Here is an 11227-nt window from a genome sequence, read left to right as displayed (position 1 = left end):
CTTCTTCGTCAGCACGCTTCATTCATTTGGTATTATTTGGATCCACGTTGCATTTTGGTGAGCGTTTGTTGGTTGTGTGCTCTCCCCTGCTGACTGACTGAGTGAGTGAGGCGGGCACATTTCCAAGCAGGTGCAGCCTCCTCCCCTTCTCTCTATCTCTCTTTGGCGCTCCCGCATCCTCCCTCCCTCCCTTCCTCCCTCGTCACTCGCCCTCTGCCTCTCCAGGCGAAAGCCGCGCGCTCTCTATCGGCCGCCTTCCCGCCCGCCAGCCTCCCGAACAGCAAACCCGTCTCGGGATGTCGCCGGCCCTCACCGGGTGACGCCGACCGGATCTCGGCGGACGGCAAACGGAGGCTCTCCGCCTCTCGGAATCGGCGCATCTTGGATATCCCCTCCTCGTTTTTTGGCCGGGATGTTCCCGCCGGACGCTCGGCCGTCCGGGAGGGAAAGGCCATCCAAAGCTGGCTGCGCAAAGGAAGCCAGATCATGCGTCGCTTTAGCGGATTAAGCCGCCCTGCGATAGCGCTCCGTGACAACACCTCCCTCTCCACCTACGTCCCATCGCCCTTCTTCTCCTCCTCTGCCTCCTCCTCCTCCTCTTCTCCCGCCAGCGCCGCTTCTTCACTCCGGTCTGAATTGTTGCTTTTTGCATCGGGAGGCGCAGAGGAATCTACTAGCCACCAATTGGAAAAAAGATAGAACCCGAGCGGGAGCCAGAATCCCGGGACCCACCCCCGGGTAAAGCCGTCTCCGGGACCCCGACGGGGCGGGAGACTCCGGCCGGATCGCCCCTCCTCTGCCCATCGAATATTTTCCCGCACTGGCCAAGCGGGACACGGCGGGGCGTCCGCGTGCATGCTAAGTAGGGATTGGGTCTGGATTTTTTTTCTCCTTCTCCCTCGCTGCAGCGCCACGCTCCCGTGCGCGGATACAAAAGCTTCCCGCCCCGGTGTCGCCTCCCCCGGTGGTTCCGGAGTTGAACGTGGGCCGGACAGGCCCGGCCAGCCGACGCCGCCAACTCTGGGCGCGCGTTCCCCCTCCAGCTCCACTCCCATCGGCCCCTTCTCCTCACGCGGATTATCGGCGGAGCGGTCCACCGGGTTTGCGACGCATGCCGAGCGCAGGATTAACCCCCGATGAGCCGTAAAGAAGGGCCGGGAAGGATGAGCGAGGCTTCCGGGACGGGCGCGGTCATCTTGGAGGAGCCGGAGCCGCCGGGCGCCTCCGGGGTCCGCGGCGGCGAGGGCACCGCTCGACGGCCGGCCCGCTGGTCCCTGTGGCCCCGCCAGCAGACGTGGCTCTGCGTGGTCCCGCTCCTCATCGGCTTCGTGGGCCTGGGGTTGAGTCTGATGCTCCTCAAGTGGATCGTGGTGGGCACCGTTCGGGATTACGTGCCCACGGACCTGGTGGACGCCAACCGGATAGGACAGGACCCCATTTTCCTCTCCAAGCCCAGCGGGATCCCCAAAGGGCCCGAGACCACCACCACCACAACCACTGCCGCCGCACCCACGGCCAGAACCGTGACGGTGGGGAGGGGTAGGACTCGATCCGGCGACGGCGCCGCCCCCGGAGAGGGCGGGGCCTCGGGCAGCCCGGCGACCCCTCGCAATCACGGACATCGTAACGGGCGCGTCCCGGCGGGTCACACGCCTCCGCCTCGTACGCCCCGGCGAAAAGGGGAGGCCACGTCCAGTCCGTCCCCGTCCAATCCCAGCGTGCTAAACGACTCCACGCAGATGTGGACTTCGGAACGCACCACCACGGGGGCCTCCTCCACCAATAGCGCCGCCACGCACAGGCACGGAAGACACAAAACACGTAAGTCCGGCCGGTAGAAGATCTTGTATACGTTGGTCCTGGCCCACATTCGGTCTTTGGCTTCAAGCGATTGGGAGTCGAGCGTGCGGAGGGCTCTAAGTAGTATCTTGCGGGGGGCGTGCCGAGCCACTGCTTTTCTTCCAGTTACTCGCACTAGGATATTTACATATCGAACATATTGGTAAATGCCAGCACAACAGACATTGAGGAAAATGCCCGGGAGGGGGGGCCTTCCCAGCCGGGAAAGTCTGGCACCTCTCAGACCTGAATTCACTCGATGCTTTCTTGGTATTTTCAAGCTTGTTGCAGAAGTGGAAGTGGGGGCGGGGATTTAACAGAAAAATAACATCTCTATGAATATGCACTTTTATGTCATTCATTCCAGCTGGCTTGAATATGTTGTGTGACATTCTGGGATTTGAGACTTGTTTTTTATTCTCAGTGTGTCTTGGCTTTTATTTTGGAAGGCTCTCAATTGACCTTCCTGGGAGCCATTTTGGCATTGTCCACTTTGTGAATGGATCGGAAATGATCAGAGTTTTGTGGCATTACATTGGTCTTTATGCTTTGATTTTCTATGATCAAAATCAAAATAATGAGAGTGCATTTGAGCCTAAGCAGCAAAATTCCAAGCATTGTCCTACTTTCACATCTATGACCTTTGACTTCCGTCGTCAGTTTTCGTACAAATTCTTCTTGCCTTTGTGACCTTTTGACCTCATACTTCCTAAATGCATTTTTACTATCCTGCAAATTTGATAACCTATGGTCAAACGTTATGGAATTTATTCACGGATATTGTACATATTCTTTTATTTGAGTGTTTATTTATACAAATTAGTTACATCATAGCTATCAATTTACGGTTTTGCCTGCCAGGTGCCCTAAATATGCAGTTTTTTTCCTCATCATATTTAACTCTTTGTTTGCCATTGCCAATGACAGTAATGGAATAGATTTTTCCTGGGTGGATTGGCAGTAAATGCCTCTTTAACAAAATAAATGTTAATTGGGCGCTCCTGCTACAAATGGATTGAATTGTCAATTGTCATTTTGCCTAAATGGATTTGACGTCTAGCGTTGGCCATGGCAGCCAATCCAGTCCAATCAGTAAGCCGTAAGTGTGGCCTAATACCAAAGTCAATAGAAATTGTGATGACTCCATTGCAAAACGCGCCGTTTCTAACCACGGCGGATTACTCCTTTCCCCCATCATTTCTGACGATAGCGGATTAACCCCGGCCGGCTCCGATCGTTCCATTCGCCGATGACGAGACTTTTCTGGCTTCCCACCGCTGACATTCCCCGAGGCGGCGTCCGATCAATGACATCGACGGCGCCGCCGGGAGATCCGAATCCACGCAAAGACTCCCAAACCTGTGTGGGTGTTTACATATGGCCGCCATTGGTACTGACAAAAATGATCACAACTCGGCCAGCTTCCGTGTTTACAAACCAGGCTTCCAAATTCTGTGAAATTAAGCCGATTTTTGCCCACCTCTTCACTTCCTTCACTGCCAACGACAAAGCTTTCTTTACAAAAGATGCATTTTCGGGACGAGTCACCACGTCTCTCTGGGAGTCCCACCAGCCGAGCTGTCGTCGAGCGTTAGCGGGATTCAAATGATGTTGGAATAGAAGTGTAATACTACTTTATTTTTTTCCCCCGGTGAGTCGTGTTAGGAGTGAGTAAAGATGTACTTTAAGTGTGGCAATGGCGCTTTTGAAGACCCGGGTTACGACCCCTCTTGAGTCAAGCGCCGCTTGTCCATTCAGAGGAGGCGTGCGCATATGATTACGCTTCATAAAGTCTCCGTCAAAGGGTGGAACAAGTTTCACATGAGTGCGGTTTATCGCGCCGATAATTTTGCGCCAGCCAGATAGTGCGTTTAAAGTCGTCTCGGATGGAACCCAGAGTGTGTCTTCTTTCGTTCGTGTGTGTTTGTGTGGGAGTCGAACGGCTCTGATCCAAAGAAAAATAATGGAGCGGAATAAATTTAGATGCACAGGCGATATGGCATGACTCCCTTTTTTTCCCCCAGAAATGACATTTTACAGCAAGCACCCTCAAAGATACTTGATACTGGATAAGATGCACAATCGCAGGCAGCGTAATCTCACGGGCGGCGACTGGCATCCAATCCAGCAGTCCTTCGATCGACCCACGTCAAATAAGATTCAACGCAGATAACCGTCAGTGAAACAGGATGGCTCAATCCCAGTTTTCCCACTTGAAAGGGATTTGATGTTCAGGGACAGCTTGCCAATGAGTTGATCATTTGATTCAGGTGTGGAAGAGGAGGCAGATATTGAAAACAGACCAGGACTCGGGGACCGGACTTGACCACCCCTGGTCTAGTCCAATCGGCCCTCGCGTCCTGTGATAGTATTGGAACTTGGCATACGGAGGTAAAAGTTGGCAGACCGCTGGCTAACGCCATCAACATTTGCGCCTCTCGTGCGTCAGCACTTGGCAAATCCCGTGCTGAGATCTGGGCGGGACGGCCAGCTTGGAAAAAAGCTTTTCGCTGGATTTTTATGATCGGGATTAATTAGGTGGCGCCGGCGTCTGGGTTGCGTTGTTGATTGCCTCTTAACTAAATGAACTTTTCTGCTCATTATCGGCTAATTGCGTGGAGGGCGGCGATGATGGAGAGCGCCGAAAACTCCACGGGGCGTACCATGAAATGCGGGTTGACGGTGGGCTTTGTCGCTTTGGCAACAACGGGAACGGGAAGCGGCTGGGAGGGATTGGGTTACCCTTTTGTCCTCTAAACGCCCAGACAGATGCCCTGGCTCGCGTCAGCTAATCGGATACTGGCCTTGATATCATTCAAGGATGGCGTTTCGGGAGATGAAATAGTGAGCCGTCATGACAGGAGAAAAAAAAAGGGGGGTGTCATTGATATCTTTTTGATTATTATTAATTTTGCCCATCCTTTGTAATGCTTTATATAAAATTCATCTTTTTTTCCGCAAAAAGACGGGGATTCGTTTCCCTGGCAAAACTCAATTTTACAAAATCAAAACATTTAACGGTGCACAAACGTTACTAACCTGCGGGTAGTTCCGCCATTATTATTTCTCCTGAAAGCGGCGGCGCTCATTATTTTTGACCCAAAAAATAAACACAGTGACGGTGTGTCTGCAGGAGGTGTCGCGCTCGCTAATGGCCCAAAATCAGCAGTAAGTGACCCGTCATCAGCAGTAAGTTACCCAGAATTGACCCATTAATACCCTCAAATCAAAACGTAGGAAGAGCCTGGAAAATGAGCAAAAGGAAGTCATTAGCCGCCACTGGCCATAGACATGGGACCCTGCGAGGCGTCCAATCCGTTGGCAGCGGATGGACAGCCAATAAATAAACGTTGGTCAGCTTGAACACAAAGAGTTTCTTTTCACGTGTAGGTTAATGACTGTGGCGTTTTTTTTGGACTGGTCTTCCTGTGTCTTGCTCTCTTCAAATGTTGTTATGTCCACTCGCTATTGATGGGATCTGCTACAGCGATCGATGGGGCGCTGACGCCACAAACAATTGGTCCGGCGTGATAAATATCTCCCGTCCGTTCCGAATGGCAACGCCGGCCAGCGGTTGCCGTTGGTGATGGGGGGTGCCGGGCGGGGACGACTGGAATCCATAACCCGGTCACACGCGCTGACCTTTTATCGGAGTGTTACAACTCGATGACGCTTTCTCACGGGACCCCCGGCGGACATTATTAAGTCTCGACTGCTAAGTACGAGCGAGGGTCCTTTGGCACTCTGGAGAAACACGTGGGTTCGATTCCCACTTGGTGGGGGTGTGATTGGAAGTGAGAAGGCTGGTCTGTCTGTTTGTTTGCCACGGATGGGATTGAAGCCCACTGGGATAGTTTCCGTTGCCATTGATATATTTTTAAAGCCTGATTTTTGTACTTGATATTCATCGGTAATGTAACAAATGGAAGTCAAGTTGAAATTTTGGGGGTATGTTTGGACCCTTCTACTGTAGATAAAGACACACATTGTACTGTAAACTAGTGGTTCATTAGCGAAGTCACAGTGTTCATATTGCCAATTTCTTACTCGTAAATGATATAAAAATAGTGTGAATGATGAGCAATTTTTTCCAAATGTTATCTAGAGATAATTTTTGTCATTGAAACACCACCACCGACTCATGTATGAATAAATCGTAATCCCATGATTTGCCGATGCCATGAAAATGACGCTTATTTTGAGCCTGCAAACATATTTTTGTCATCATTAATTAGCCAACGCCCAGCTGACGCTACTTGGCCAAAATATATTGGAGGAAAAAGCGGTTTAAAAATGGGAAGCCAGATTTCGCTACTTTGCCTTTACGCAGATGAAAAATTCTGCGGATTCCGCCGCCCAAAGCTTTCCGCCCGCTGCCTGATAATTAGAAAGTGGGGAACAAATGCTATCATTTTTATTAGCGGCAGGAGGAATGGGAGCCATTTATCAACATCCTTTCACTTATTAATTAATCACTGAGGGGAAAAAAAGGGGCCTCTTACGGGAAAACCATTAAGGCGGCTTGATATTTATCCTTGGGAAAATGTCACTCCCCTACGGAAAACTTGGACGTCCGGCCGGGCATGCTACTTTCTGCCGGCCAATGGCGTAATGGCGTGCCGCTCCCGTTGGCCAAAGACATCATTGTGGCATTAATGCCCATTTAAGAGCCACGTAAGCGGCGCTTTGGCCATCGGCTGCGCTGGCTCGGACGCCCGCTTTCGTTAAGAGCGGCGGGCAAACGGGGGTCGCCCGTCGGATTCGTTTTTTTAGCCACACGCCAGTTGCTAATCAGCACTGTTGGCCACCAAATGTTTTGCGCTGGCGCGCTTCTTTGCTATTCCTGAGATTTCAACGTTTTGCTTCGGGGAATTTTCATGGCTAGATAGAGGAGGCTTTTTTTTTTTACATTACTTTTTAGAACTATAAAATGATCCTAAATGACAAGGCTTTATTTGGATGACTTTTAGTGTATGTTTATTTGTTCGTTTTGCATAGAAATATTTTGAAAACGCTCGCCATTTAAAAATCCTGGCACGTGTTTGGGGTCAAATTGTTTAAGTGTTTGTTGTTTTAAGTGCATATCCGCATGTTTTAGTCACGCTGATTTATTCAGAAGCCGCATCCATAAAACATGCTTTGGCACGTGTCGCGCTGGAAGCCGCTTTGTTTGGACGCTCGCTTTGCACGTCGTCTTCGCTAGCAGCGTCGCGGCATCGTCGCCGCAGTAGCGCAGCGTGACTGCTTCCTGGCAAAACCCATTCCATTTGATTTCTGTAAAAGGAAAACGACTAGGTTGAATGAGGGGGTGGGGGGATTACCTTATATCTGGCGGATCCCCCCTTTAATTCCAATACTTCAGTAGTTCGTAACAAAAAGTCTTTCATTGTATCATTTTCACTGTTTTATTGCAGACTTGCTTTAGTACAAACTTGCTTAAATGTGGCATTCTAATTATAAAAACAAACTAATTAAAAAAAAAGTTATACACGTTTGCACACCTGCCTTCTAGTGGACGCCAAGGGAAGCGTAGCCTGTATCGTTTAATTCTGCTCCAAAACGTCTTTTCAATCCATGCGAGAATCGGGCAAGGTTATATACCACAATCTACTTTTTAGAAAAACCTTTTGAGCCATTTGCTTGTCGCATTTCTCGCGGGGATGCTCCCATCCATTTGCACATTCGTGCCGTCCCTCCCATTTCAAATGCACCCACCGACCGGCTGTCGAAGGAAGAAAAACGGCAAAAGTTGACTCCATTGTGGGAGCTAAGGCTAAAGCTAACGCGTGGGAATAGGCGAGATGACGTCTGTCACTTTGATTCACGGCTCTTAAACGTCCAGAAGGGGCGCTGGGGAGGCGGCGGAGGGGGGGAAATGAAATATTAAGTGAGAGGAAAAGGAAACATAGTCAATATCCAGCAAAGGAGTTGAATTATTCAAGGCGGCCTTCTGACAAATTGGCCCAGAATGCTTTGAGAGCAGCCAGGAGCTTTCGTCATCGTTGACAAATGGCTTCACCCGCCGCTACTCGGACGCCGACTTGAGGAAATGCTAACTGTTTGGAAACACGTTTTTGGGGGCAAATTAGTGGCTCTTTTCTTTACTAGTGGGCATGGAAATAGTAGTCCTGTATAGGTATTGTTTTGCGATATATTGCTGTATTATAGTCATTAATATTAAGAATGGTGCATTGTTTTGTTCATTGAGCTGGCTTGATGGTGTTTTTTTTAAAGATACTAAATACGAGAGGCAGTTATTTATCTCATTTGAATTGTAGTTAGACTGCGACGAATGTGTCAAATCCAAACAGGAGAGCAGAACAGAAGGCTAAGCTAACCTCGGCGTACAGATGGGGTCTCCAGACAAGGTCGCTTTCACCTGGAAGCGGGCGGGGCTCTCGTCGTTAAGGATTCGACTCGCTGTCTGCTCGTTAAGCCGCGGTAAACAAAGTCATTAGCCCGGAGAGCCACGCGTTGCCGATGCCGCCGCCGCCGCCTTTATTTCCAAACAAGCTTCAAAAGAAAGAAGGACCGGGCCGGGCCGTATTCCCATCTGATGCCAATTTATTCCTGTCAGATGCTTAGCTTCACAACTTGTGTTTTTTTTGTTGTTGTTAGCGTTGGTTGCCTTTGGAATTTTCTTTTTCCAGGAATTTCATCACAAATCTACGTCACATGAGAGGGTTATTAGCAAAAAATATTTTGTTGACAAATTCGTTGTGCAGCGCAAAATAAGGCTTCCTCGTTTAAAGATTTTCTTCTCGTAATACCTTGATCTTAAAAATGGCCAATGGGGAAAAAATGCATTTGCTATCATTTTATGCTCTCATTTGTTTCACTAGTGTAAATATAGAGTATATCAAATGTAGTTTATGTATCTTTTGCGAGATAACTCTGCAATAACGTAAGAAATAATGCTGTGTGATGAAGTAAGCTCTCTAGATTGTCTTGACTTTTTATTGTCTGGACATTTACTGTCTTGAATAGATAATTTTTTTTATGAAGTTGAAAATTTCCGACCCAATGAGAAGAAATGAGTCTAAATTTTCCCTTACGAATGCCATTGGTCCAACCGATTCTCCCCATCAAAAATCCTGTTGGAGCATAATAAGCTTGATTTGATTGGGGAGAGGAACGCTAACCATAACTTGAAAAGAGAAATAAATGTGAGCCTTGAGCTAAAGTCTTCACAGCTCATTAAAAAAGGGAACAATTGATGGCCAGGAAACCTAATGAATTGTCGGCTGTGGCCCCACCCCCTTTCCCGTCGTGTCGCCAACGCCTTCCCATCCCGACGAGAGCGATTTTGTCGGGCGTGTGATGGCGGCAGCTCTCTCTTTCTCGCTTTCTCGCTCTGCTCCGTGTGCTATTTTTAGCTTCAAATATGGTTGCCAGCTTCTCGGTGGGAGGCGGCTTTCTTTCTGGGCCCGTGGCGGCCACGGCGACGAAGCTACAACAAAGATGCGTTGGAGCTTGCCGCTCTAGCTGGGAAAAGTCACCGTCAAACACGTGCCTTTTTGTTTTTAGCTCCCCTTTTTGGCGGTGGGGGGGGTGTCGAAGGATGGCCAAACATTTGACCGCAATGGAAAAGGAGCAGGCGGGAAGGAACTCATCCAATCGTGTGCTACCGACTCGTCCTTCAAGTGTGAATTGAAATGAGTTCAATCTGTTCCAAATGGGAAGCTAGGCGTCGATTGGCTGCGGTCGATGCGGGGGTCGTGCTCGCCTTCAAGGGAACCCGAGGGCCGGGGAAGAGGGGGGGGAACCAACCGCCGCCAAGTGGAAGCACGTTGAGCAGCCCAGATGAGGAAATTTGTCCACTGGGCGCAAGATGGAGGAAAAAGCAGCCTCTCATCCATCTGTGCAAAGCCAGGCCGGGCGGCCGATCACCGCCACCCTTCCCCACGTCTTCCCCGCTCGCTTCATTTACATTTACATTAGACTTTGCCCGACTTGAGGGGATGGATGTCGCAGAAGAAGAAGAAGAAGCGGCCAGTGGGGACTCGGCTAGCACACTAGCAAAAGGAAGCTAAGATTGCTTTCTTTGGTCCGCACATAATTACATTTGGTCTGGACTTTATTCTTTCTTCGTGCAATTATCTTGCGCTAATTGCAATTTTTGCAGGCCGGCCAGGATTGAACAACAATCCTATCAATGTGCTTCAATCATCATCCTCCTATTTCCAATGTTGCCCGTGGTAACATTGTAACACATCCCTTTCATGAGAAGACATTCCGTCGCCTCGTCAGGCTTCGTCAAATGTGTTAGCTGACGTACTGCTAACCAAATGACATTTTCCATCATGCCTGTGGCTACAGATGCCTCTTACATGCAAATAGGATTTCAGCTTTGGTCTTAACCGCGGGGCGCTTGAAAGCCGATCCAGAGCGCCTCCATCTCTTAACTGCTTTGTAATTCATACACTAGCCCAAAACTTTTTTTTGCTTTTGGTCCAGATCAAAACATCTTAGAAATGAGAATCATTTTTTTTCTGGACAATGTTGGAGAAAACATGTAATATTTATTATCCATTTTAAAGGAGTAGTAACTATTTTGGGTGCTGTGCAAAAATATAGTTCCGTAAATGCCTTGCTCGTGGACTCTAATGTACGCCATACTTCGACGAGTTTATCCGAGACATAATGCTACGTCAACTTCGTGTCCTTTTTTTTTTTTTTTACAATCCAAAGCCCGGTTTAATAGCGCTTGAAGGTCACGCGTTGAATTGTTCATGGGGACACGCTTCCACGCTTGTCCCGGCGGCGGAAGAACTTTCAGGGCTTTTCCACTCCAGTGGCGGCCATCCTAGGACGACTTCGAGGGCCCCGGGGTGTTCCCGCTCGTGGTGCCGTGACCCGGGGCCAACATGCTTGTAACACGCTCCAAAACAAGCTGTTAACGTGTTCGTGTGTGGTTTTGCCAGTAAAAGTCTAATGACTCATGAATGAACAAACTACATCCACAACTGTATGACTCTTCATGCGCATATTTATTTCTCATGGCATCACTTTAATGCGTTGAGGGAGCGGGGGAGGGGTGGGGTGAATGATCGATGGGAGGGTGGAGACAGGCGGCCATCTTGTATGACACGGCGTAGAAATGACTGGGAGTGGCGCCGTGCCCTCGCCGCGATGACAACAGAGAGCTCATCTGTAATCCTGGCTCAGATTAAATTAGAGTAGATTTCTATCCTGCCAACATCACCAAGGATTTAAGGGTGAGGGAGAGGTAGCTTTAGGTTTGTCCAGGGATTAGGGGCTATCAGATATGTTTATAGACAGCGGTGAGCCATCAACAGTGAAGGGGGATGCTTGGGTTACTACCTTTTTTTAATAACAACGCCAGACAGAGAAAGCGCAAAACAAATGCAAACCAGAGTAGCTCACT

At 49.2% G+C, this 11227-nt stretch overlaps 1 protein-coding gene across 4 annotated transcripts in view; it reads left to right on the top strand.

The window, feature by feature from the left end:
• The first annotated feature begins 211 nt into the window (after window positions 1-211).
• The window catches only part of LOC144205243 (pro-neuregulin-3, membrane-bound isoform-like), a 79774-nt gene continuing 68758 nt past the window's right edge, over window positions 212-11227 (top strand). For all 4 annotated transcript variants that reach the window (XR_013328034.1, XR_013328033.1, XR_013328032.1 and 1 more), the window contains exon 1: window positions 212-1821. Coding sequence is in view for 1 of the 4 variants with exons in the window: in XM_077729468.1 (XP_077585594.1) it covers window positions 1137-1821 (685 nt within the window). In the remaining 3 variants the exon portion in view is untranslated. The remainder of the gene's footprint in view (window positions 1822-11227) is intronic.

This window comes from Stigmatopora nigra, chromosome 12 (genome assembly GCF_051989575.1).
Source record: "Stigmatopora nigra isolate UIUO_SnigA chromosome 12, RoL_Snig_1.1, whole genome shotgun sequence".
Classification (NCBI taxonomy): domain Eukaryota; kingdom Metazoa; phylum Chordata; class Actinopteri; order Syngnathiformes; family Syngnathidae; genus Stigmatopora; species Stigmatopora nigra.
The sequence above is the reverse complement of the archived record's forward strand: the minus strand, read 5'-3'. Positions and strand labels throughout refer to the sequence as shown.